General features: G+C 50.6%; 1 protein-coding gene and 1 long non-coding RNA gene across 3 annotated transcripts in view; one reads left to right on the top strand and one right to left on the bottom strand.

Annotated features, from left to right (window-relative positions):
* Window positions 1-27,374, bottom strand: part of LOC102455943 (IgGFc-binding protein-like) — a 40,751-nt gene extending 13,377 nt beyond the window's left edge. The window contains exons 1-8 of the mRNA XM_075907488.1: window positions 27,294-27,374; window positions 22,060-22,136; window positions 19,706-20,974; window positions 13,274-13,602; window positions 9,201-9,765; window positions 7,555-8,153; window positions 5,976-6,540; window positions 2,970-3,565 (exon numbers count right to left, since the gene is read on the bottom strand). Coding sequence (XP_075763603.1) covers window positions 2,970-3,565; window positions 5,976-6,540; window positions 7,555-8,153; window positions 9,201-9,765; window positions 13,274-13,602; window positions 19,706-20,974; window positions 22,060-22,114 — 3,978 coding nt within the window. The 5' untranslated portion in view covers window positions 22,115-22,136; window positions 27,294-27,374. The remainder of the gene's footprint in view (window positions 1-2,969; window positions 3,566-5,975; window positions 6,541-7,554; window positions 8,154-9,200; window positions 9,766-13,273; window positions 13,603-19,705; window positions 20,975-22,059; window positions 22,137-27,293) is intronic.
* Window positions 5-27,384, top strand: LOC142819554 (uncharacterized). 2 transcript variants are annotated; one of them, XR_012897460.1, is made up of 3 exons: window positions 5-438; window positions 3,000-6,554; window positions 27,370-27,384. It is a non-coding gene; the product is annotated as an uncharacterized LOC142819554 (long non-coding RNA). The 2 variants fall into 2 exon arrangements; XR_012897459.1 differs by lacking the exon at window positions 27,370-27,384 and adding an exon at window positions 7,441-10,440 and having other exon boundaries at window positions 6-438.
* The last annotated feature ends 32 nt before the right edge of the window (window positions 27,385-27,416 follow it).

Raw genomic sequence — 27,416 nt, 5'->3', positions numbered from 1 at the left:
CGCCGGCAGCGCAAGCATGGCCCGTCCCCCGAGGCCCCGCACGGCGAGGGCGGGGCGGAGGGACGCGGCTGCTCGGCAGGGCCGCACGCCGGGACGTGCCTGGAAGGGGCGGGGCCCCGGGCGGCGGCCGGTGCGGCGGGCCGATTCCAAAGGGCCCGCCACCAACGGGGCAGGGCGCAGGCTCCTCGCAGCGGTGGAAGAGCAGCCCCTGCCACAGGACGGAGCCTGAGCACCGCAGGGCTGTCGGCCCGGCACTGGTCCCGAGGCCTCCGGGACAGCCACTGCCCCTGTCGATAGGTCCGCCCCTCTTCGGACGGCGGACGAACCCCGCCGCGCCAGACCAGGAGGGAACGGGACAGCCAGGGGCGAACTGGGACCAGAGAACCCCCCCCCGGAGACTTCACCCGGGCACGGGCCGCCACGGGCCGCCGAACCAGGGTAGGTTCAGGGACGCCGGGCGTGATCCGCAGGAGACACCCGGAGGGAGGAAGGAGCCCGGGGCAGGGCGCTTTTGGCGACCATGGGTGGACGAGTTTCGGAGGGAATGACCCCCTCGTCCACCGCGCCGGGGCATTAGCAAGCCCCGACGCTCAGGGCCCCGGGCTGGGACCCAGAGAGAGGGTGGGACCGGGTCCCCCTCCCTCCCCTAAAGGAGCATCCTGCTCCCAACGACCATAACAAGGGAGAGATTCAAGGCGGAACCCCACAAGGGAAAAACCCAGACCAGGGGCCTTTGCTCCACCTGCAGGGACTGGTAACTATTGTAGGGTTCGCTGCCCCCCCCTTCCTCCTGGGAGGGGGTGATCGCACCCAAGATCGCGGGCCCCATAGCGGGGACCCGAGAGTCAACGAGGGACCAAGAGAGGGCAAGAGGGTCTGCAGACCCCCCCTCTTGGGCAGAGAGGGTGTGATTGCACCCTGAACCCCCACACACCCACCTCTCCCCCCAGAGCCAGCCCCTCACCAGCATCCCCCCATCCCAATGCACTCATGCCTCCCACAGAGCCAGCCCCTCCATCCCAATGCACTCACCATCCCCGAAGCCAGGCCCTCCAGTTCCCCATCCCAAAGCACTCACCCTTCCCCCTGAGCCAGACTTCCCCAGCACCTCCATCCAAATGCACTCACCCTTCCCCTGAACGACCCCCCGCAGCATCGGGAATGCCCCCCATAAAATCCTTCTCCCCCTCAGAGCCAGGTATGGGAGGAATGGAACAGCTGGGTAAGGGATTCTAACCTTTAAAGTGGCTGCTGCTGCCACCTGGCCCTGCTGCCTCAGCGCTCAGTGTTTACAGAGCCAGGAGCAATTAGCCAACTCCCGGTCTCTGTTCAAAAGCGTCACATGGGCCAGAGCAGAGTGCGCTTCGCTCCCAGCCCAGCCTGGTGCCTCCCTGGCCTGGCACCTGGAAGCAACTGCCCCTCCCACTTTCCCTTCGCTATGCCTCTGCCTGACACCAACACAGAATAAGGACTAGGACTGTCCCAGAAACACCCAGGGCCCTGCACCCCCATGCCAATCATACTAGATGTAGGCAGGCAGGCTCAGACCTGCAGGATCCAGGACTACATCTACATTGGCATAATCTTGCATAAATACTCTTTAACACAAGAGTTCTTGCATTAAAGTATTTGCACAAGAGAGCGTCTACACTAGCATGTGCCTTTGCGCAAGAGATGTGCTTTTGCGCAAGAGCATCTGTGCCAGTGTAGACGCTTTCTTGTGCAAGAAAGCTCCGATGGCCATTTTAGCCACCAGGCTTTCTTGCGCAAGAAATTCATGTTGCCTGTCTACACTGGCCTCTTGCGCAAGAACAGTTGCACCAGAGGGCTTATTCCTGAGTGGGAGCATCATAGTTCTTGCGCAAGAAGCCCTGATTTCATACATTAGAATGTCAGTGTTCTTGCGCAAGAACTCCCCACCAGTGTAGACAGGCAGCATGTTTTTGTGCAAAAGCAGCCGCTTTGGCGCAAGATCGTGCCAATGTAGACACAGCCCAGGTGTGAAGGGGCTTAGTATAGAAAGATGAAGGTAGGGGTTATAGGATTCTGGGTGGGGCAATTTGGGTGCAGGGTGGCTTGGCGGGGGGTGCAGGGGAGAACTAGATGAACAAGGTCTTGTGAGGGTGTTTCTGGGGGTAGACAGAAAGGGTGCAGGTACTCGCTTGGCGGGGTTTGGATCCAGATGCTGGCTTTGTAGGGTTCAGTGGGGTGGGTGTCTGGGTGCAGGAGGCTAGTTAGGGTGATCCAGATGCATGTGGGATTGCAGCTGATTCGGGTGGGGGTCTAGGTGCAGGAAAGCAGCCTGGGCAGAGGAGCGAAAATGAGATGCAGAGAGTGGGGCTTGATGAGGAGGGTTGAGTGCAGGGATCACTGGATGCGGCGGGTGAGGCTTGCTGGGGTTTGGAGTGCAGGGGGTCAGTGTGGGGTTCTGGGCGCATGGAATGAAGCTCCACAGGGTATAAAGTGCGCTGGGTGCACAGGGCTTGGGCAGATGGGGGAGTAGTTCCCTGTACAGTGACCTCTCTCCCCCATGGCTGGTAGGGGGGTAGGGCGTACACTCTGTGGTCACTCCTTGCAGGGGGAGAGGAAGTCCCACCCTTCGCTACCCAGCCAGGATCAGTAGCTGAGCCTGGCACAGGTAGGAGCTAGTGGCCCCTTCCCCATCTCCCCACTGATTTATTACTCTGAAGGGGCTTGAAGCGATGCACAAGCACTAGTAGGGAGCAGCACACGACCGCTCTTGCAGCTTGCCTTTGCTTCCTGATTTGCAAGTCATCTTTCCTGTGGGGAAGCAAAGAAATCTGCAAGGGACATGAATTTGACACATCCGCAGGGGTGCAGAATTCCCCCAGGAGTCACACATGCATATGAGCGCACGCACGCACACGCACAGAGAAGCGTGCACACAAATATCGGGGTCACAGGTGTTCACTAGACTTCAAGGAGACTCATCTCAAGCAGGGACTTACCGCCACTTTCCACTTTCTCCCCCTTTTCAGGGTGATGGTGTAGCCATGAACAGAGACCACCACCGCCCTTGTCCGAGCCACGCGGCCATTGCCAGTGCTGTCATTCTCCATCATCACGGAGAATTCGGCCAGCCGGGGATCACTGCTGCACACCTTTGTTAAAGTGTAAGCACACGAGCCCTGGACATCAAAGGCCCGTCCATCAAAGGAGACGTAATGAGGGTCACCAGATACTTCGCAGGTTCCGTACTCCATGGCGTGGCAGCCCAGGACTCCGTTCTCCACCCTGCACTCCTCGCTGGCTCTGCACGAGGCCTCCTGGCACTCAACAACCCCGCTGTCTTGGCACCGGCACCGCTCCCGGCAGGAGGGGTTGGGGTAGAACTCCTCTCCCCTCCGGTAGTACCTGCCGTGGTGCACGCAGCCGCACTGCGCGACGGGGACACACTGGTCTCCGCTGAGGATGAACCCAGCATCGCAGAAACACCCTTCAGCACAGGGCTCCTCACATCTGTCCGGACCCAAGGGGCTGTGGCAGGTGGCAGGGCAGCCGCTCCCACAGAGCTCATAGTGAGAGTTGCGGGGGCAGGTGGGGCCTGCAGGAAACAGGATTGAACATGCAGATCTGTCAGCTCCAAAAAGTTTGGGAAAAGAAGCAGTGGCTCCAGCTCTGGGAGGGAAGGGGGGTCTAGCTGGTTAGAGCAGGGGGTTGGGAGCCAGGACTTCCGGGTTGTTTCTTCAGCTCTGGCAGGGAAGTGGGATCTAGCTGGTTAGTGACGGAGGTTTGGGGTCACCCTGCCTGGGCTCTGTTCCCAGCTCTTGGAGCAGAGTCTGATAGAGCAGAGTGCAGTCAATAATAACCGTATCAGTTCCCAGACAAAACATGCACATGAAGTCAAGGCTGAGAATACACAGCAGTAATTTAGGGTAAGAAGTGTTACAGAGGTGCTGCAATGATCCTACTACCGGGCACTGTAACCTGAGTTAAAATTAAACCGAAAAGCAATCCAATGGGGGCATAGAAATGAACAACTAGATCTGTTCCCTGTGAGCTGAGCACTCAGGAGTCTACCCAGGTGGCATTCAAGTGCACCTGGCTGATTAGCAGAATGCCAATGTGTTTCTACTGGTAGTGCACATAGGCACGTGAAAAATTATTCCACCCGTGGATGGGGGGAAAAAACTGCACATGGACAGAAAAGATTAGAGGGAACATCGACAACTAGGACAACCAAAGTATTTTAACCTGGCCACTTCACAACACCATGACTAGCCAGTTGTTGTCACGGCTGTGGTCTTGTATTAGACATATCTGATTTTGGAAGACAGTCAATGTTTTTTCTAACTCTGGGCAATTTTATGCCCCCAGCAAGAGTCTGAGATTCTGAATTTTGTCCCTTTTTGAAATAGTGCAAAAAGCTGAAAGCGTTGGCATTTTCAGAACCTGTTTTGATGGGGTCCCTTGAAAGATTCTGCTTTGATCATTTCAAAATGTTTCATTTAGATTCTGAACTTTAAAAAAGATTAAACATGTCTCAGTGTAAATCAACTGAGATTTCAGACACAAAAAATCATTTTGACTCAGAAAATAAGAGTTTTGATTTTAAAATGTTAAAACAAGATGTTTTGATAATTTCAGCATTCTGTTTCTTTTCTTTGTCTCAGCTTGTTTGGGGTTTTTTAAATCAATTTTCTAGCAACCAAACTCTTTTTTGGAAAATTCTGGACTAGTTCTATTTTTCACCCTTCTTTTGACGCCATGAGGTAAAGGACTATCAGGAAGAAGATTTTGGTTTTATTGGACTTGGGTTAGCTCTCAACTCATGGCTGAAGGTTTAGATTTAGTCACAAGGTCAAACTGCCATATTGGCAAAAGAGATTAAAGCATTGAGCAAGTCTAAGAATTAAAAGACTTTCTTATAAATAAGTAAAAATTGTTAACTTCAAATTTGTTTTGGATGAAATAGTGTTGTTGTTTTTCTCGTAAACCAAAAGCTTTCACAAAAAGTTCTGATTTTTTTTAAGTCTCCAGTTGTTTCATCAAAATTGAAAATGTTAAAAATGAAATAGTTAAATATTTGAATGCAGTCTAAGGAATAATGTCTGGCTCAAGGTCTTTTTCCCCCCATTTGTTTTCATTTTTTCCATAGTCCACTTTTCCAAACTTCTTCCACTTTCAACAAATAGAAAAAATGGAATCTGTAACTTGTCAGGTACTGAAATTTTCAAAGTAATAAAAGGAGAAAAAAAGAAAAGTGGACAAGAGAAAAACAACTTGAATATTTTTTTGTTTTATTACCCCATAACAAAAAACAGACTGAAAAAAAGGAGATCAAGGCTGTGTCTAGACTGCGGTTTTTTTCTGGAAAAAGGTACGCAAATTGCTAATCACAATTTGCATACTTTTTTCTGCTTCTTTTGTTAGAAGAGGCTTTTCCTACATATGGCCTGTCTACATGGGGCCAAATGTCAGAAAAACCTCTTTTTTGGCACATTCCTATTTCATGAAGTAAGGTTTACAGAGATGCCAAAAAAATGTGTCTGCTCTTCTGAAAAAAATTTGGAAGAGCAGATACATTCATTGGATGCAGCAGAGTTTTAAAAACTCTGTAGTGTAGACATAGCCCAAAATAGAAGGAAAAATGGAATTTTGAAATGTCCAATGTGCTAATAAAAATCACAAAGAAAATGGGGAAAAAACAGAGAATTGTTGAGAGCCCTGCAAAATGCAAACAAACGTGAATATATTTAGGCTAAATGTCCCCAGGCCTCCTGTTTTTCTGCCTATGACACTTGGGTGAGTAGTTCTGACAGCATTCAGGAGACAGTGCTGATACATGGCCTTGCTGGACGGTTTGTGAGTGTTAGAGCCCTGCAAACCAACAGTTATTTGCTTTATATCTGTGGGTAGCCATAGCCATGGATGTGGCTGTGGATTTCTGTGGCTAATTTTTGGATCTGCACAGAGTTCTACTTACAGCAACATGTTCAGGAAGCGACACTTACTGCAGAAGGAGGCTGATCTCCACTGCCCTGTCGGGATGCCCTGGGCCTGGCAGGCCGTCACGTAGGCGCTGATCGCGCTGCACAGAGTGTCACGGTGACCCTTGTACTGGCAGGTGTCAAAGACGCAGTCTTCGAAGTAGGGGGCGGGGTCGACAGCCCCATGGCACTGACTGAACGGCCCATCCCCTCTGGCAAGGACCCCGCAGTACTGCTCTCCCCTGTAGGTTTGTCTCTGAGCCTCGCTGCAGACTGAGCAGTCCCCGGTGCAGCTAGCCGAGCAGCCTGGGACCTCCCCCACCTTCCAGCTGTCGGCGAACTGAACCTCATCAGCTGTCCGAGTTCCATCCTTCATGGTCAGATCGTCACTGGGGTCCTGATTGGCATTGCCGCAGAGCCCGCAGACGGCGCCGGCGTAGCTGCTGGGTATGATGACCCTGGCGTAGCTGTACCAGTCGAAGCTCACTCTCAGGTCAAAGTCAGTCTTGATGAAACCATGGACGCCACTGATGTAGGCCTTGAATTTGTTCTGGTGGGAGAAGGGCAGGTCCACAAAGACACCATCCACCTGGAAAAGACACGGTGAGTCACTGGAGCATAGATGGAGCAGACAGCCTGGCTCCAGAAGTCAGCGTTACAGAAAACTCTGCACAGGGAGGGAGATGGGGATTGATCGTTCTCCATGTGCACTGAAGGCAGGATAGGACACAGTGGGCTTGATCTGCAACACAGGAGATTAGAGCTGGATATAGGAAAAAACTTTCTAACTTGAAGTTGAGCTAAGCTCTGGACCAGGCTTCCAAGGGAGGTCCTGGAGCCCCCTTATTGCAGGCACGACGCTGGCAGATCAGGTGCCAGCTCATGCCAAGGTCCCATGTTGGCATGTAGCTGGAATCAATCTGGCTCTCCAGAGCGTTGGTGTCGGTAACGAGGCATTAAGACTTTAAGGATCTGTTTAGTATCGAGGCTTTATTGACTGCTTGTCATTTGCTGCCTGCCTTAATCCCAGCCATCCAATCCGGGTCCCATACTGCAAGGCAATATTTGCAGTGTGAGCCCCTATTATCGTGTAAACCGCCAGACATGAGAGAGAAACTAGCACCTGTGAATGCTGGTTTCCACCTGAAGGTGCAGCCAGCAGGAAGCACCGGGGAGGAAGGAGGCCACGTGGTTCGTGGCTTCTGCCCCCGGAAGCACCAGGGGGAGGGGGTCGAGTTGTGCCCACCCCATGGCACCAAAGAGGGGGAGAGAAGGAGGAGGCTAGCAGATGTGGGCGAAGGGGCATCGGGATGCAGCGTGATGTGAGCATGTCACACTTCCATCCTGCAGGAAATTTGTGTGTGTGTGTGTGTGTGTGTGTGTGTGTGGAAATACTTCCACCCCAAATTTAATAATTTTCGTGCATGTCTCCCACTGAAAATGGATCATTTTTCAACCAAATATGTTTTTACATGAAATCTTCATCTAGTACAAACTTTACTTGGAGAAGATGGAAACCCCCTGGATTATGTTTCCTGGATATAGACTGGGCAGCCAAATTTCAGCCCTACAAATGATCCCAATCAAGACTCTGCGTCCCTACCTGGATCTTGCGAGGATGCTCCTGGCTCAGGCTGATGGTCACGTTGTAAACCTCTAAGGTCACAGTTTTGGTGAAGGACACGGCCTTGTTGCCCCGATTGTTATTCTCCACCTTGACGTTGAACGGGGTGAGCGTCGGGTCCTGGGAGCAGAGAGCCGCGAACTGGTAGATGCAGGTGCCTTGGAAATCATACTTCTTTCCGTCGAAGGTGGTGTAGTGGGGGTCTCCAGTACCTATGCAGGTGGAGTATGTGGTTGCCTTGCAGCGGTAGGCACCATTCACCACGGCACATTTCTCACTGGCCTTGCAGCTGGTCTCCTGGCAAAGCACCATGCCCAGGCTGGGATCACACCTGCACCGAGAGCGGCAGTTCTCATCGGCCCAGAACTCCTCGCTGGGTTGGTAGTAGTGGCCGTTGTAGTCGCAGCCACAGCTCCCCACGGGGACGCACTGCCCGGCGCTGAGGACGTAACCGGCGTTACACTGGCAGGTCTCCACGCAGGGCTCTGGGCAGGAGGAGGGGGCAGTTCGGTCGGAGCAGCTGGCTGGGCAGGCATCACCGCAGGCCTCGTAGTGGCTGTTCTCAGGGCAGGGCAGGGCTGGGAGGGGCACAGAGAGGGGGGAACTAAATAACCTGCCTCGAGCCAGTGAGAGCTACTGACAGATCCATGCATGTGAGCAGCCCCCAGTGCATTGTGCACCTTGCAGGATGCTGTATGGGCCACCAGGGATGGGCCAGGGAATGAATTCCCAGCTGCAGACAAGGGAAGGCCGGGCACAGTATTCACTGCTCTAGTCTCTGCCTGTCTGCAGCCAGAGCGCTTGGCACTGGAGACCAGGCAGATCTCACAACTAAGGAGAAACAGATTTGGTGTAGGGAAGGGGCTCAGTAGAAGGAGCTAGGGCCACAGGAAACAGTTGTGATAGATTCAGTGGGGGGCAGGGCGTGGGGCAAGGAGCTCAGTAATGGGCACCATGCTGCAGGGATCCAGGCAGAGATTCAGCAGGAGGCGCTGTGCTGCAGGTGGTGGGGCTGAGTTGGGGCTCCATACTGCAGGGGATGGGGCAGAGGGCTCAGTGTGCAGAGTGCTGCAGGGAGTGGGGCAAGGTGGGGTAGGGGGTGCTGGGCTGTAGGGAGCAGGATGGGGGCTCAGCAGGTGGAGCTGGGCTGCATAGGGCTCAGCAGGGGGTGCTGTGTGTCAGGAAGCAGGTCAGAGGCACAGCGGGGGCACTGGGCTACAAGGGCAGAGGGCTCAGTAGGGGGCACTGTGTGTCAGGGAGCAGGATAGGCTCAGCAGGGAGCACACCAGGTGGCAGGGTGGTGCCCAGCAGGGGGCGCTGGGCTTTAGAGAGCAGGGGACCTAGCAGGGGGTGCTAGTCTGCAGGGAATAGGGGGCCCAGCAGGGGGTGCTGGGAACAGGTTAGGAATTCAGCAGGGCTTGGGTGGGCTGCAGGGGCCAGAGGTCCAGCAGGAGGCACTGGGCCCCAGGTGGTAGGGCAGGGGGCTAACAGGGGGCGCTCTCCCCTCAGAACCAGTGCTGACCCCAACATCCCAGGAGCCTGCTTATTCCCCACTCTGACTCTCATCACTCCCACCCCCATGGACAGGTCTATTGCCTGCTGCAGCAACCAGCTGCCATGCTCACCGCAGCCAGAGGGCGTCCTCCAGTCATAGAGGGTCACCGCGTGCTCCCGGCAGGCGTGGGCGTAGGCCCCCAGCGCTTGGCACAGGGTGCCCTTGTCTCCCTCGTTGACACACATGTTGTTGAGGCAGCTGTAGAAGAACTTGTCTGGGCTCACTCGGGGGTGGCACTCTCTGAAGGGGCCTCCTGGCACTTTGCTGATCCCCCCACAGTACCCCTCGCTCCCGTAGAGCTGCCTTTTGCTCTTCTCACACGCCGGGCATTCCCCACCGCAGGAATCCCAGCAGGAGTCCTCCACTCTCCAGCTTCCAACCCAGGCCTGGAAGGAAGAGGCTCTGGTGCCGTTGGAGAGCATCGCTTCGTCCTCAGAGTCACCGTTGAAGTTCCCACACAGCCCACACATGCTCCCAAAATAGCTGCTGGAGAGCGTCACAATCACAGCCCAGTTGCTGTCGAACCACACCTGGAGCCCGAAGGCCGTTTGCAGGACGGGACGTCCCTCCCTGTGGGAGAGCTTGATTTTCCCTGCCTCCAAGGTGACTGGCAGGCTGACGCTCTTGTCATTTAACTAATGAAAGGGAAGGGGAAAGAAATGGAGCCGTTATTGCTCTTTCCACGACACCCACTCTCCCTGCCACTGTGAGCTCCCTGGGCCTTTGATCATAATGAGTCTTTGCCATAAATATCCCTGTAGTCCCCTTACTAAAGGGGCCTCTGTTTTTTTTCCTGGAAAGACCCTGTGCTGCAATCCAGACTACAATTCTCATGAGCCCTTGGGAAAAATAGGAAGGAAGGATAGTGTGAAAGAGGCCGAGCAGTCTGGGACTCTGCCTTGGAGTTTGGAACCAAAGGGGGAGCCAGGCTGCTGCGAAGGACACTGATCCAGTGCAGGGGCTGTTGGATGCAGCTACTAGATACCTGTTGGAACTGGGAGTTAGCAGGCTGCTTCCTATAGGCACAGCATGAGGCAGTAAGTTTTGGGGCCTTGTTGTAAAAGTGCTGCCTTGGACAGAGCTGCTGTTTAGCCTGGACCAAATCTTCACTACAGCTGCAACATCAGCACGCCAATGCAAGCAAGTGTCTGGGACTGAGTCTAGGGGGGTGCACACTCTGGGGTGGGGTCACTGGTAGTACAAATGTTAGCTGTATAAGCTTCAATTATTGTTGTGTTTTGTTAATGTTTTCATTTCTAATTCTGTTAACCCCTGTTTATTTAAGTTAAGTAAAGATTGTTTATTTTGAAGTGTTCTATTAGATGTATATGATTTGTAGTTGTTTTGGAATCAGATCCAGATTTATGTTGGAATGAGTATGTTCCTGGAGGCTCTCAAGGCACCAGTGTGTGTACAAGGCCAGCCAGGTGGAGGCACCGCCACTTTACATTCATTACCAGCAAGGGACTGCAGCAAGGGGGTGGATAGGGCTTTCCCCAGCTAAACACCATCACTATTGGGGTGCTCAGGATTTCTTTTAGGTTAAAACATCAGGCGCCCAGGCACACCTGTGAGTGTGACCTGCTCCCCAGTAACCCGGGGAGGAAAAAGGGGGTTATATTCCCAAAACCAAATGAGACAAAAAACAAGGGAAACTTCACTGCCAAAAACCTTTGGGAAAGCAGGGTAAGATTGCCCTGTGCTTCCTTACACCCTTCCAGAATCCAGACTGTGACTAAATGTAAACATCTCGAAACCAGGAAACACAAAGTTAAAGCAATGGTCACTTGCGAATGAGAATGTCTAGTTCTTACATAAGGCGCTTTCATCAGTAGCGCTGCAGGTGCACATTTCAGGAGTCCAGTACCACAACCGCCATTTTACAGAAGGGAAACCTGGATCGCAGAGCAGAGCAGTGACTCTCTCACTGTGCCGGCAGCAACAGCATGAAAGGCTTTTGAAGGCTCTAGGCACTAGGCCACATTGCTCTGCCCAACCTGGAACAGTAGCTGGACTTCACCTGAGGTCAGATTCAACCAGATAAGTTCAATTTTGGGCCATTCGGTGCCAGAGTTTGTGCTGCAGGTGTGCATGAAAATGTGACACAAGGACAGGCAAAATATGGAGACCAGTCCCATTGTTCTGGAACCTCCCTGCACAGAGCTGTGGCCCCATCTCCAGCAAGATATACTGACAGTGGGAAAGGTACAGAGAAGGGAAACAGATGATTTGGGGACACCTTCTACACGAGGCAAGATTAAAGAAGACTGGGAATATTCAGCTCAGAAAAGAGATGACTAAGGGGATATGACAGAGGTGTATAAAATCCTGACTGGTGTGGAGAAAGTGAGTAATGAAGGGTTTAATAGCACTTCCTATAACTTAAGGGCTGGTGATCACCTGATGGAATTAATAGGCTGCCGGTTTAATGCAAATATGAGGAGGTACTTCTTCACACAATAGTCAACCTGTGGAATCTTGCCCTCTCGTCTGTTTTGTCCATGTGCAGATTTTTTCCACCCATGTGCAGGATAAATTTTTTATGTGCATAGAGGCATGTGTGAATATGTACTACCCATAGATACACAAAACTTAGCTGTGGGTATTCTGCTAATTAGCCTGGAGGCAACTGAATTTCCCATGAGCAGCCGCACAAGTGCACAACTTACAGAGCACACTGGTTGCCAGGGGATCTTGTGAAGGCCAAAAGTATAAGAGAGTGTAATGAGTTCACAGAGGGCAGGTCCATCCATGGCTGCTGGCCATTTTGGTCAGGGATGCAGCCCTACACTCCAGTGTCTATAACCCTTGAACTTCCAGAAGCGTCTGGCATTGGTCACTGTCAGAGATGCATCTGATGCAGTATGGCCAAATTGAAAGCCACTAGTGACTCGATTAACTATCCAGCCTCTAAGAAGCACATGAATTTTCAAGACAATTGGAGCATGCACGTGGATTCTAGAGTACTTTGAAACATTAGAGAGGGGACATTTCCAAATGTTTAGGAACTTTAATTGCATGAAAAAATTTGATATTTTCAACTTCATCCTGATTTGCAATGACAACACACATTGAAACATGCAGACTTTCCTCAGGTGACTGGAATGTCTCCTCTTCCACAGGTTTTCACTCTCCTACAGTTCATCTGGAGGGCTCCTTAGGGTACGTCTATACTACATGGCTCCGTCGATGGAGCCATGTACATTTGTTTGTTTGGCAAAGGGTAAATGAAGCCGCGATTTAAATAATCACGGCTTCATTTAAATTTAAATGGCTGCCGCGCTCTGCCGATCAGCTGTTTGTCGGCAGATCGGGGCAGTCTGGACGCTCCCCTGCCAACATGAAAGCCCTTTATCGACTTCCCTGGTAAACCTCATCCTACGAGACATAATGGGGAGGTCGATAAAGGACTTTCAGGTCGGCGCGGGAGCATCTAGACTAGCGCACTGAGCCGACAAACAACTGATCAGCTGTTTGTCGGCTCAGCACTGCAGCCATTTAAATTTAAATGAAGCCGTGATTATTTAAATCGCGGCTTCATTTTTCTTTGCTGATCAGCCTAATCTACATGGCTCCATCGATGGAGCCATGTAGTTTAGACACACCCTTACAGAGCAACACTGTAGAATGGGGAATCACTGGGATGGGTTCCCTCAGGAGGTGGTGGAATCTCCATCCCTAGAGGTTTTCAAGTCTTGGCTTGACACAGCCCTGGCTGGGATGAGTTAGTTGTGGTTGGTCTTACTTTGAGCAGGGGGTTGGACTAACTGACCTCCCAAGGTCTCTATCAACCCTAGGATTCTATGTAGATTGGGATGAACTTTTCAGTTTGGTGGTGGTTGCAAACAATTAAAAGAAAAAGTGCTTTCGAATTTGAATTTTGGGGAAATTCCCAGGGTCCATTTGGGACCCGCTCCAGAGGTAGGATTTGAACACGGGTCTTTTGTTTCCTAGCTGATTGCCCTAAAGAGTGGGATAAAAACTGGCAATGCAGCAACTCCTTTCGCCATTGGCTAAAAGCATTTGAGTCAAATTTACGACTAGTCTTGAATTGACTGAAATTGCCTTTTTTGTCGAATAAAGTGTATAAATGTGTCCAGCTCTAATTGTAAATAGAAAAGTGACTAGAATAAGACGACTCACCCTGACTTCTCCATTCTCACCCTTGTAGATGGAAATGTTGTAGCCATAGGCATGGATGGTGGTCACGCCAAGGCTGCGACTGGCTTGTTTCTCTATGGAGGTGCTGTTCTCCTCGATGCTGAAGGGCTCCAGGGTGGGGTCATGGCCACAGTACTTGGCGATGGTGTAGGTGCAGGTGTCTTGGACGCCCACGGTCAGGCCATCAAAGGAGTAGTACTGGGAGGCCAGGGACCCCTTGCAGGTTCCCATGTAGTCATGGAAACATACTGCCTGGCCATCCTTAATCCTGCATGATTCCTTCTCCCGGCAGCTCAGCGCTCTGCAGGGATCTGAAAAAAACCACAATCACCCCCAAGGGATTTTGCTGGGGAGCGAGGCCTGGCCCAGCCCAGAGTTTCACAGGAGGGGCTGCCGTGACAGGTGTTAGGTGAATGTGGAGTCAATAGGGTGGATGTTAAATAGTGATCTTGCTCCCCACCTGGTCTTTAGTTTAGACAGGCTGAATGTCAGTGAAAGCACAAACTGATAGCCCCCACTTCCCCTACTGGAAATCCTGAAGATAAAGGGCTAATTGAGCCAGGGGTCACCATGGTAACCAAGGAGAAGAAAGGGAGGGGAAGGTGCAAAGAGGAGACACAAATTTGACCATGGCCAGCAGTAACCCTGCTTTTAACCCCTCTACCGGGTACTAAACCGGGGTCTCATTTGTATGTACAGTTGGGATTATTTTTTCCAATGGGCGTTACTTTACATTTACCAACATTACATTTCATCTGCAATTTTGTTGCCAATCGCTTAGTTTTATGAATAGTAATAGAGAGGTAGCCGTGTTAGTCTGATCTTGCTAAAACAAAAGGAAAAACTATGTAGCACTTTAAAGACTAACAAGATGGTTTAATAGGTGATGATCTTTCATGGGCCAATATTATCTGAGGAAGTGGGTCTGGCCCACGAAAGCTCATCACCTGTTAAACCATCTTGTTAGTCTTTGAAGTGCTACATAGTTTTTCCTTTTGTTTTAGTTTGATGAGATCTTTCTGAAGCTCTTCACAGTCTGCTTTGGTCTTAGTTATCATGAGCAGTTCAGTATCATCTGCAAAATTTGCCACCTCACTGTTTAGCCCTTTCTTCAGATCATTTATAAGTAAGTTAAACAGGATTGGTCTCCGTATGGACCTTCGGGGACACCACTAGTTGCATTTCACTATTCTCAAAACTGACCATTTATTCCTACCCTTTTCCCCATCTCATTTTACCATTTCACTGGAGGACCTTCCCTTTTACTTTGTGACAATTCAAGAGCTTTTGATGAGGGACCTTGTCAAAGGATTTCTGAAAATCTAAGTACACTATAGCCACTGGATCCCCCTTGTTCACATTTGTTTGTCCCCTTCAAAGAACTCTAGTAGATTAGTAAGGCATGATTTCCTTTTCCAGAAACCACGTTGACTTTTCCCCAACAAATTATGTTCATCTAAGTGTCTGACAATTTTTGTTCTTTACTGTAGTTTTAACTAATTTGCCCAGTACTGACATTAAATGTACCGGACTGTAATTGCCAGGATTACCTCTAGAGCCCTTTTAAAATATTGGAGTCATGTTAACTTTCTTCCCATCATTAGGTACAGATGTTGATTTAAAGGGTAGGTTTCAAACCACAGTTAATTGTTTCACAATTTCCCATTTGAGTTCTTTCAGAGCTATCGGGCGAATGCCATCTGGTCCCAATGACTTGTTACTGTTAAGTTTATCAGTTTGTTATAAACCTCCTCTTATGACACCTCAAACTGGAACAATTCCTGAGATTTGTCACCTAAAAAAAATGGCTCACGTTTGGGAATCTCCCCAATATCCTCAGCCAAGGAGACCAAAGCAAATAATTCATTTGGTTTCTCTGCAATGACCTTATTATCTCTGAGTGCGCCTTTAGCATCTCGATTGTCCAGTAGCCCCACTGATAGTTTAGCTGGCTTCCTGCATCTAAAGTAATTAATTTTTTTAACTATTTTTGAGTTTTTGTTTAGCTGTTCTTCAAACTCTTTTTTGTCTTTTCTTTTTATACTAACCAATTAGCCCATCATAAGACAGGATTTTCAGGTATCTCCTCCACGTCGGTCTTCTCTCCTGAGCCTCCGGTCTCTCGCTCCATCTCTCTCTCTCTCCTCCTCCTACTGCCTCCCCCCCTCTATCAGCTCTCCTCTGCCTTCTGCCTCTTTCTCCATCTCTCTCTTTCTCTTCTCCCCCTCCTGCCTCTCACTCTCACTCTCTCTCCGCTCTCCTCTGTCTCCATTGGGGATGCACACTCGTCCAGGCCTCACCCCCTGGATGTTTACGTCTCTGCCCCGCCACCTTTCACCTCCCACTGTGGTGCTCAGCAAGGGGGGCAGGGTGGTGATGTTCATGGCCAGGGGGCAAAGCCTGGAGCTGCTGTCACACCGGACGTCACTGCCCCGCCCCCCTTCGCCTCCCGGCGTGGCACTCAGCTGAGTTCTGCGCCGCTCAGCCGGGCCGCCACGGGGGAACAAGTGGCCGTTTGGGCCCTGCACTTCCCATGGAGCACTTCTCACCTTCTGCCTCTCTCTCCATCTCTTTCTTTCTCTTCTCCCTCCTCCCTCTCACTCTCCCTTTCTCTTCTTCTCCTCCTCCTGCCTCTCACTCCCCTCCATCTCTCCCCTTCCCCTTCCCCTTTTCCTCCCGCTGTGGTGCTCGGCTGAGTGCTGCCTGCTCAGCCGGGCCGTCGCGAGGGAGGGAGGTGGGGCGGTGACATACACGGCTAGGGGGTGGGGCCATGTACGTCACCGCCCCGCTCCCCCTTCCCCTCCTGCTGTGGGGGAGCCCAAATAGCCCCTTGCGCTGCTGGATCCTCCGCAGCGGCCTGGATGAGGGGTGCAGCACTCAGCTGAACACCGCAGCAGGAGGGGAAGGGCCGTGTTGTGCGCTCAGCTGGGCTGCCGCGGGGAAGGAGGGGCGGGTAGGGTTGCCAGGTGTCCGGCATTGTCCCAGGCAGTCCGGTATTTGCGCGCTCTATCCGGTAAAAAAAATCAGAAAATATCAGACGTGCAATATCCAGAATTTTCTGATTTTTCCAGTGGTGCACCAGATGGAAGCCTGGAGTGGGCGGGGGGAGCAGCTGGGAGTCCCAGCTGGGAGGCGGGGTCATGATTGCCGCTGGGAGCCCTCAGTCAGTTGAGTGTGAGGAGGAGGGGAAGCCTCCTCGCTCGTGCACTGCCGGGACCCTGCGCGGGACAGGCAGCAAGTGCCCAGGTCGGTCCTGCTCCCCGCCAGCTAATTTGCTCACTCTCCCACCTTCCCGGCCGGCCAGTTCTCCCCCACTTCCCCTCCTGATCTTCCCCGGCCAGCCCCCCTGAACTCCGCCAAGCTCTGCTTCCCGCCGGCTCGTTCCATTTCCTGATCTCCCCAGACAGTGCTGCTGCACCTCTCCCTACCCCCGCCAGCTCTGCTTCCCGCCCCCCTCTTCCTCCCAACCAGCTCTGCTACACCCCCCTCCAGCAGCTGTGCTTCCCGCAACCCCTTTCTCTTGGCCATCCTCACGGCCCCCGACCCCCTCCCCCAGCTCTGCTTCCCACTGGCCCATTCCTCTTCCTGATCTCCCCGGCCAGCACCGTTGCACAGCCCCCCCCCCCCCCCCGCACCACCCGCCAGCTCTGTTTCCCACCCCCCCTTCCTCCTGGCCACCCTTACGGCCCCCGATCCCTCCAGCTGTGCTTCCCGCCCCCCCTTACTCCCGACCAGCTCTGCCCCCTCCCAGTCAGTCCCCCCAATATCCTGCAGCCAGCCCTGTTCTGCCTGACCCCCCCCAGACCAGCGCTGCTTCCCGTTGGCCCTCCCATTTCTCCCAGCCAGCCCCGTTGCCCTCTCCCGTTAGGTGTTTCAAGGCCCCCCCCCCCTTCCCGGCCAGCACTGCTCCCTTCCTGGCCGGTCCCCCCCACAATGAAGCGGGCCGCCGTGGGGGAGGAGAAGGGGGTGGGATGCTGACATACACAGCGACACCCCCCTTGGCCGTGTACGTCACCATCCCGCCCCCCCTACCCCACCCGCCATGGTGCTCAGCTGACCCCAGAAGCGCGGACCCCAAAGGGCCTCTTGCCACCACTTGCTCCCCTGCCATGGCCCAGCTGAGCGGCACAGTGCTCGGCCGAGCCGCCCCTGGAAGGAGGGGAAGGGGGGCGGGGCCCTGACGTACATGGCTAGGGGGCGGGGCCGAGTACATCAGCATTACAGACTCACAGACATTGGGCTACTATATATATGATTTTTACACTTAATTTGACAGAGTTTATGCTCCTTTCCATTTTCCTCACTAGGATTTGACTTCCACTTTTTAAACAATGCCTTTTTATCTCTCATGCCTTCTTCTACTTGTTTATTAAGCCACAGTGGCACTTTTTGGTTCTCTTACTGTGTTCTTTAATTTGGGATATACATTTAAGTTGGGCATCTATCATGGAGTCTTTGAAAAGTTTCATGAAGTTTGCAGGGATTTTACTTTTGGCACCGTACCTTTTAATTTTGTTTAACTAACCTCCTCATTTTTGTGTCGTTCCCCTTTCTGAAATTAATTGCCACAGTGTTGGGCTGCTGAGGTGTTTTCCCTACCACAGGAATGTTACATTTTATTACATTATGGTCACTATTTCCAACCAGTCTAGTTATATTTACCTCTTGGACCAGATCCTGCACTCCACTTAGACTAAATTGAGAATAACCTCTCCCCTTGTGGGCTCCAGAAGCAGCTGCTCCAAGAAGCAGTCATTTAAAGTATCAAGAAATTTTATCTCTGCATCCTGTCCTGAGGTGACGTACACCCAGTCAATATGGGGGTAGTTGAAATCCCCCACTATAACAGAGTTTTTTATTTTAACAACTTTTCTAATTTCCCTTAGCATTTTCTAATCTCCATCGATGAAGCCATGTAGATTTGTTTGTTCGGCAAAGGGAAATGAAGCCGCAATTTAAATAATCGCTGCTTCATTTAAATTTAAATGGCTGCCGCGCTGAGCCAACAAACAGCTGATCAGCTGTTTGTCGGCTCAGCGTGCTAGTCTGGACACTCCCCTGCCAACATGAAAGCCCTTTATCGACCTCCCTGGTAAACCTCATCCTACGAGGCATAACGGGGAGGTTGATAAAGGGCTTTCAGGTTGGCACAGGAGCATCCAGACTAGCGTGCTGAGCCGACAAACACCTGATCAGCTGTTTGTTGGCTCAGCGCGGCAGCCATTTAAATTTAAATGAAGCCGCGATTATTTAAATCGCGGCTTCATTTCCCTTTGCCGATCAGCCTAATCTACATGTCTCCATCAATGGAGCCATGTAGTTTAGACACACCCTTACTGTCCTCATCAGATGGTCAGTAATATATCCCTACTGCTATATTCTTATTATTAGAGCAAGGAATTACTATCTATACAGATTCTATGGAATATTTTGGTTCATTTAAGATTTTTACGTTGATTCTACATTTTATTTCACATTTCCACTCCCCCACCAGTATGACCTGTTCTTTCCCTGTGATGTATTTTGTACCCTAGTGTGACCATTTAGTCTAGTTGAAACCAGCAAGTGCCCCAAACCCCATTCTGCAGGGGAAATCAAGCCTACCCCCCATCCCCTGAGTCTCTGCTATTTCTTCCTGACCCCAAATCTGGTGGCCAATCAGACTCTGATCATATGCTGGACACACGGGGATAAATTTGCTATGTTAACTCAGGGCACGTCTACGCAGCAGAACAAAAATCAATCTAAGCTATGTAACCTGAGCTATGTCAATTGTGTAGCTGAAGTCGAAATAGCTTAATTCGTCTTTTGGTGCTGTCTACACAGCAAGAAGTCAAAGGAAGATCACTCTTCCCCCTACTTCCCTTACACTGGGTGAAATCTGTGTTATAGGAGTCAGAGTAAGAAGTCAGTTACTTCAAAGTTATTTTGAAATACTGGGGTCATTGTGCAGACCACTCTGTTATTTTGGAATAACGTCAAAATAATGCTTCTGTGTAGACAAAACCTCAGAGCTCTCCTCATCGAGTTTCCCATCATTGGCTGTGACAGATATTTGCTATCAGCAGTTGCCAATGGCCAACATGCCCTTGTAGCAGCTTTATCCCACCTCCATAAATGTACCAAGTTCCGTCTTAAACAAGTTCAGGCTTTCCCTGCTGCTCCACTTGGGAGGCTGTTCCAGAACTACACTACTCTGAGGGTTAGAAACCTTCATCTAATGCCTTCCCTAACTTTATTCATGGCCAGGTTCTATCCATTTGTTCTTGTACCAGCACTGGGCCTTAAATGACTCCTCTCCCACCATGGTGTGTATCTCTCTGTCGTGGTCACAGAGAACAATCCTGAGGCTGACTCAAGGGAAAGAAGAAAGGTGCTAAGCAGAGGGGTGAGGATTCACAACACTGTACTCACTGCTGGCACAAATGGCTGGGAAGCCATACGCCTTTTGGTTTCCAATCCCGACGCTCAGCAGGCCAAAGCGGGAGCTGGCATGCTCCATGCTATGGGCCTGGGACCCTTTGCCCAGGCTGTATTCTGCCCAGGAGTATTCTGTGCCTAGAACTGGCTTCCACAGGACGTTGTGCAGTGGTCTCTTATCAATGGTTACCCCTGCAGACTCGGATGTCTTGGCAATGATCAGTGCGTAGTTCTCAAAGTCATCGAACCCGTAGATGTGATAGGACTGGCAGTAGCTTGAGATGGCCGGGATGGCCATGAAGAATGGATCGTATCTGATGTTTCCTTTGGTCCCGCCATTGGAGAAGAACATGAGTTGGACCCTGGCATTAGCAGAGAAGAACAAGGCAGTGGAGCCAGGGATTCCATACAACATAACCTGCTCAGCTGTCAGCGCTCTGCTGATCTTGCTCCTCCCAGATTGAACTTCCACCTGAGTTGTTTGGGAGGTGGCGACGTAGAGGAAATCATGCTGCCTCTCAGAGGACAATGAGGGCACAATGAAGCTGGTCCCCCAGCTGGAGACAGGCAGGAGCTGCTCAGACACATGGTCGCACTGGGTGGCTCTTGTCACACAGGTGTGTCCAACGTAGACAGCCACAGGCTTCTGGGAAACAATTCTGGTGCCAGATACATCCACCTGGCTCTGCAGCTGGGCAGCCTGATGCGCCTCCAGCTTGATGGTGAGTTTGCTCCCTCTAGCGTGTGTCTTTCCTTGGAAAATGACAGCCCCTTTCAGGTAGACCTCAACTGTGGTGGGGCCCTCCCAGGCCACAATGGCAAACTCTCTATAGCGATCAGTGCCCACTGTCGGCGTGATGACGTAATACTCTGTTCCCAGGCTGTGCACCGGGTAGACTGGGGTGGTGTCAGCTGAGTTGGATTTGGAATTGAACGAAAGGACAGAGATGTCACTGTCAGCCCAGACAACAACCGTGTTGTCGAAGACTGTGGACCCTGTCATCTCAGCATTGGGTGGGATCTTCACCGTTACAGTCTGGCCAGCACTCGCCTGGACAGACACCTTGAGTGCTGGCTTCTTCATGGAGATGGTGATCAACGTGGCTGGGTCATAGGCTGTGATGAGCAGCCGGAAGTCGCTGCTGAGCGTGGGCTGTAAGTCGTTCTGCATGAAGGCCGTGATGAATTCACTTCCAAGAAGGCTTGGAGGGGAATACCCTGGAATCTCTCCAGACGCTACAGGGAGAGGAAGGTTAAACATGCCTGGAGAAACAGGTAGAAGAGAAGACAACTGCTGTTAGAGGAATCACGTTACCAGCCATGGACCCTGGCACTAGGCACTGTGCAATCAGTACAAAAAGGTGAGGTTATGAACTATGTCTAAGACAAGTGATCACAGATGGACACAGACAGATGGGGGAACACAAGGCAGCAACCAGTGAGACAGCAGCGCTCAGCATGGTGAGTTGTCAGATGAACCAGTGGTGTAACCACTGTCCCGTTTTTTGTAGTCCTCGTGTCAAAGGAGAGTTTTGAGGAGGACTGGAAGGTGGAGAATGAGGCGGCTTTGTGAGGGCTGGGGCGGAAGGAGGGGGGCACTGCTGCTGACTGTACAGGCAGCGAGGTGAAAGGAACAAAAGGGCTTGTTTGGAAGTTGGTCCGGGAGCCTAACACACGTGTGATGAGACAGATTGTTGTCATTTGGTGCCAGCTGCATTGCAGCTCTCAGTGCAGTGAACAGCTGGGGAGTGCATGGGTTATAAAGGGAGCCATGGCCATTGCCATGAACTGAAGCACTAAGACCACAAGGATCTGCTGGCTCATGCTGTCTGTTATTGCTGAGTCTTAGGACAAAAGAAAAATAAGGGCCCTGGACAGGGGCTCAGGGGCTCCAATTCTGCTTGGATCAACACTGACTGCAAGGGAAATGCAACCCCAGATAAGTCCCCCACCCTGCTCCGAGAAGCACAATGACTCCTACAGAGAACCCCCTCACTTCTTGCAGTCCAGTGCCGCTCCTGAGCTCCCACCCCACTCCCTGAGCCCCTGCCTGCTGCCCAAAGCACAACTCCTTCTGCTGAGCCCCCTCCACAGTCCCTGCCATCCAGCGCCCCCTGCTGAGCCCCTGGCCCACTCTTCACAGGTCAGCACCCTCCACTGACTCCACTCAGTGCAGCTTGCGGCCCCGCGCCCCGTGAGCATTCCATCCTGCTCCCTGCCATATGATAACCCCGTCAGGGCTCCTGGTTTCTGTCCCAGATCAGGGATGGGAAGGGGGACAAAGTCCTCGGCGTTACCCATAGTTAGGTGCTGAACTTCGCATGCTGTGAAGAAAGAGGATCACTCACCCCACAGCATGAGCATCCTGGCCCACAGGAGCAGCTTGGCTTTTCCGAGGTCCATGGCTCAGCACTTGATTCAGCGTCTGGAAGATACATCTGGAATTAATGGTGATCACGTGGCGTGCTGCACAGAAACAGCCCTGGACAAAGATTCCTGCTGTGGCCCTGGAGGCTGGAAAGAAGTGTCCACCCATGAGCTGGGTTTTTTTCACAGACTTAGGCTATGTCTACACTATAGGCTTCTTGTGCAAAAGTGTGTTCACACTGCCAAAGCACATCAAAAAGCAATGCACTTTTCCGCTAAAGAGCATCCAGACTGCACAGATGCTCTCTCGAAAGGAAACTCTGATTGCTATGTACAGAATGGCCACCAGGGCACCTGTTTTTTTTTTTAATTGTCTCTTTTAGTGCAAAAAACCTATTCCCTGTCCACATACACCTTCTGGCACAAGAACTCTTGCACAAAAAGGAGATATTCCTCGTAAAAGGAGAATATAAGAACATAAGAACGGCCGTACTGGGTCAGACCAAAGGTCCATCTAGCCCAGTATCCTGCCTGCCGACAGTGGCCAGCACCAGGTGCCCCAGAGAGGGTGGACCGAAGACAATGATCAAGCGATTTGTCTCCTGCCATCCCTTTCCAGCCTCTGACAAACAGAGGCCAGGGACACCAATTTTATCCCCTGGTTAATAGTCTTTTATGGACCTAACCTCCAGGAAATTATCTAGCGTCTCTTTAAACTCTATTATAGTCCTAGCCTTCCCAGCCTCCTCTGGCAAGGAGTTCCACAGGTTGACTACACGCTGTGTGAAGAAGAACTTTCTTTTATTAGTTTTAAACCTGCTACCCATTAATTTCATTTGGTGTCCTCTAGTTCTTCTATTACGGGAACTAATAAATAACTTTTCATTATCCGCCGTCTCCACACCACTCATGATTTTATATATCTCTATCATATCCCCCCTCAGTCTCCTCTTTTCTAAACTGAAAAGTCCCAGTTGCTTTAACCTCTCCTCATATGGGACCCGTTCCAAACCCCTAATCATTTTAGTTGCCCTTTTCTGAACCCTTTCCAAGACCAAAATATCTTTTTTGAGGTGAGGAGACCACATCTGTACACAGTATTCAAGATGTGGGCGTCCCATAGTTTTATACAGGGGCAGTAAGATATTCTGGGTCTTATTTTCTATCCCTTTCTTAATAATTCCTAGCATCCTATTTGCCTTTTTGACCGCCGCTGCACACTGTGTGGAAGTTTTCAGAGAACTGTCCACGATAACGTCAAGATCTCTTTCCTGATTTGTCGTAGCCAAATTAGCCCCCATCATACTGTATGTATAGTTGGGGTTATTTTTCCCGATGTGCATTACTTTACACTTATTCACATTACATTTAATTTGCCATTTTGTTGCCCAATCACTCAGTTTGGTGGAATCTTTTTGGAGTCCCTCACAGTCTGCTTCTGTCTTGACTATCCTAAACAGTTTGGTATCATCCGCAAACTTTACTCACTGCTTACCCCTTTCTCCAGATCATTTAGGAATATGTTGAAAAGGATTGGTCCCAGGACTGACCCTTGAGGGACACCTTTAGTTACCCCTCTCCATTCTGAAAATTTACCATTTATTCCTACCCTTTGTTTCCTGTCTTTTAACCAGTTCTCAATCCAAGAAAGGACCTTCCCTCTTATCCCATAGCCATGTAATTTACACAAGAGCCTTTGGTGAGGGACCTTGTCAAAGGCTTTCTGACAATCTAAGTATACTGTATCTACTGGATCCCCCTTCTCTGCATGTTTGTTAAACCCTTCAAAGAACTCGAGGGGTATGTCTACACTACCACCCTAGTTCAAACTAGGGTGGTAATGTAGGCATACCGCACTTGCAAATGAAGCCCGGGATTTGAATTTCCCGGGCTTCATTTGCATAAGCCGGGCGCCGCCATTTTTAAATGCCAGCTCGTTCGAACCCCGTGCCGCGTGGAATGAGGTGTACCGTTAGTGCGGAATGGCTTGCTAGTCCGCAGTATCTAGCCCGTGCCGCGTCTAGCCGGGCTTCATTTGCAAGTGCGGTATGCCTACATTACCACCCTAGTTCGAACTAGGGTGGTAGTGTAGACATACCCTAATAGATTAGTAAGACATGATTTCCCTTTACAGAAACTATGTAGACTTTTGTCCAACAAATTATGTTCTTCTACATGCCTCACAATTTTATTATTTACTATTGTTTTGACTAATTTTCCCGGTACTGAAGTTTGACTTACCGGTCTGTAATTGTCAGGATCGCCTCTAGAGCCCTTTTTAAATATTAGAGTCATGTTAGCTATCTTCCAGTCTTCGGTACAGAAGCTGATTTAAAGGATAGGTTACAAACCACAGATAATAGTTCAGCAATTTCCCATTTGAGTTCTTTTAGAACCCTTGGATGAATGCCATCTGGTCCTGGAGATTTGTTAACATTACGTTTTTTTATTTGTTCCAAAACCTCCTCTAATGACACTTCAATCTGGGACAGTTTCTCAGATTCATCACCCACAAAGAACCGTGCAGATTTGGGAATCTCCCTAACGTCCTCAGCTGTGAAGACTGAAGCAAAGAAATCATTTAGTTTATCCGCAATGGCTTTATCATCCTTGATTCCTCCTTTTATATCTCCATCATCTAGGGGACCCACAGGTTTTTTAGCAGGCTTCCTGCTTCTAATGTACTTAAAAAACATTTTGTTATTTCTTTTTGAGTTTTTGTCTAGCTGTTCCTCAAAATCTTTTTTTTGCTTTTCTTATTACATTTTTACACTTGATTTGACAGTGTTTATGTTCCTTTCTATTTATCTCACTTGGATTGGACTTCCACTTCTTAAAAGATACCTTTTTGTCCCTCACTGCTTCTTTTACATGGTGGTTAAGCCACGGTGACTCTTTTTTAGGTCTTTTGCTATGTTTTTTAATTTGGGGTATACATTTAAGTTGAGCTTCTGTTATGGTGTCTTTAAAAAGTTTCCATGCAGCTTGCAGGGATTTGGCTCTAGTCATTGTGCCTTTTAATTTCTGTTTAACTAACGTCGTCATTTTTGTGTAATTCCCCTTTTTGAAATTAAATGCCAGGGTGCTGGACTGCTGAGGTGTTCTTCCCACCACAGGAATGTGTTATTATATTATTATGGTCACTATTCCCAAGCAGTCCTGTAACGGTTATCTCCCAGACCTGATCCTGCGCTCCACTCAGGACTAAATCAAGAATTGCCTCTCCCTTTGTGGGTTCCTGCACCAGCTGCTCCAAGAAGCAGTCATTTAAGCCATTGAGAAATTTTCTCTCTGCTTCTCTTCCTGAGGTGACATGTATCCAGTCAATATGGTGATAATAAAAATCCCCCACTATTATAGATTTCTTTATTTTGGTAGCCTCTCTAATCTCCCTCAGCATTTCAATGTCAGTATCGCTGTCCTGGTCAGGTGGTCAGTAATATATCCCTATTGCTAATTTCTTATTATTGGAGCATATAATTATCATCCATAGCGATTATATGGAACATGTTGATTCATTTAATATTTTTATTTCATTTGATTCTACATTATCTTTCACATACGGTGCCACTCCACCACCCACCCAGCCTGCTCTATCCTTTTGATATATTTTATATCCCGGTATGATTGTGTACCACAGATTTTCCTCATTCCACCAGGTTTCAGTGATGCCTATTATGTCAATCTTCTCCTTTAATACGAGGTCCTCTAGTTCACCCATCTTATTAGTCAGACTCCTAGCATTTGTGTAGAAGCACTTTAAAAATTTGCCACTGCTTGCTTATTTGTCTGCCCTTCCCTAATATCTACAAAGGAAACTGTCCTCCCCCCCGTTCTTTCATTTTACTCGTGCAAAAACATGCTTGAGGTGTGGACACGCCACGAATTTTTGCGCAGAAACTCTGTTGTGTAGACCTAGCCTTAACTGCCTCTTACAGAGCCAGTTTTGCCTGCTGGGCAGCATGCTGGGCGAGGGGGCATGGATCCTAGTTTCTATTCCTACCACTGGTCAGGTGACCTCGGGTATGTCATGCCCTTCCTTGGTTTTCCCATTTGTACCAGGGGGATAGTAATACTGTCCCCCTTGGTAAAGGGCTTTGAGATCCAATAGTGAGCAGATGTCAGCTTGCAAATTACATGGCCTTCCATTAGCAAAGCACATCACAATCTCCATGCTACTTACGCTGGGGGTAATAATCCCTCTAGGTCATGCTGGGTAGGAATGGGGGCCTCACGGTCCAGGACACCAGCCAGCCTCTCATAACACAGCAGGGATGTGGTGAGTGGGGGGCATTTGTCGCTGGGCACTACACTAAGGGTATGTCTACACTACCCCCCTAGTTCGAACTGGGGGGGGTAATGTAGTCATACGGAGTTGCAAATGAAGCCCGGGATTTGAATTTCCCGGGCTTCATTTGCATAAAGATGGCCAGCACCATTTTTAAATGCCGGCTAGGTCGGACCCCGTGCCGCGCGGCTACACGCGGCACGGACTAGCTAGTTCGGATTAGGTGGCTGTATGCCTCGTGGAATGAGGTGTACAGCTAGTTCGGATTAGGAAGCCTAATCCGAACTAGCTTGTCCGTGCCGCGTGTAGCCGCGCGGCACGGGGCCCGAACTAGCCGGCATTTAAAAATGGCACCAGCCAGCTTTATGCAAATGAAGCCCGGGAAATTCAAATCCCGGGCTTCATTTGCAACTCCGTATGACTACATTACCCCCCCTAGTTCGAACTAGGGGGGTAGTGTAGACATACCCTAAGGGGGCAGCAATTTAGTCCCCCTCTATTCCCCTTGTCATCCCTCAGCTTGCCTGTTCCTCCTTTGCCCACCACTGCTGCCTGGAGTCTCCTCCCTGCCTCTCTGCCCCCAGCCCGACCTCCTCCATCTCTGCCCATGGGTTAGTGTGTGCAGGGGCCTGGCCTCAAACTGGAAGGGGCGGGGGAAGATGTGGTAAAAGCCCCCTTCGCCCCAGGGTTGGTCTCAGCCGTGTGCCAGGTTTGGGGCCTTGCTTTTGCCCTGGGCACATAACCCTCTGGCTACACCTCTGACAGGAGGGAACGTCCTCCCTAGGCAGGTCAGTTTCTGAAGCCCAGTTCCTGAAGCCCAGGTGCTGCTTTGCTCAAGATCAGCAGTTGGATGGATTAGTTACAATCAGCCTCTCAGCAAACAGCAGCAGCTGCTGAGCCAGAAAAGGACCCGGCCGGCTCACTTACCTCCAGCCCCTCTGGCTGAGCCAAGATGCAGCAGCTTGGGGAGATGCTCACTTTGTTCTTCTCCTTCTGTCCGTAGCTCTGCTTCTGCTGCCCCTTTATATAGGGACCGTGTGCCAAACCCGT

This window comes from Pelodiscus sinensis, chromosome 24 (genome assembly GCF_049634645.1).
Source record: "Pelodiscus sinensis isolate JC-2024 chromosome 24, ASM4963464v1, whole genome shotgun sequence".
Classification (NCBI taxonomy): Eukaryota; Metazoa; Chordata; order Testudines; family Trionychidae; genus Pelodiscus; species Pelodiscus sinensis.
This window is presented reverse-complemented; position numbering and strand designations above follow the sequence as displayed.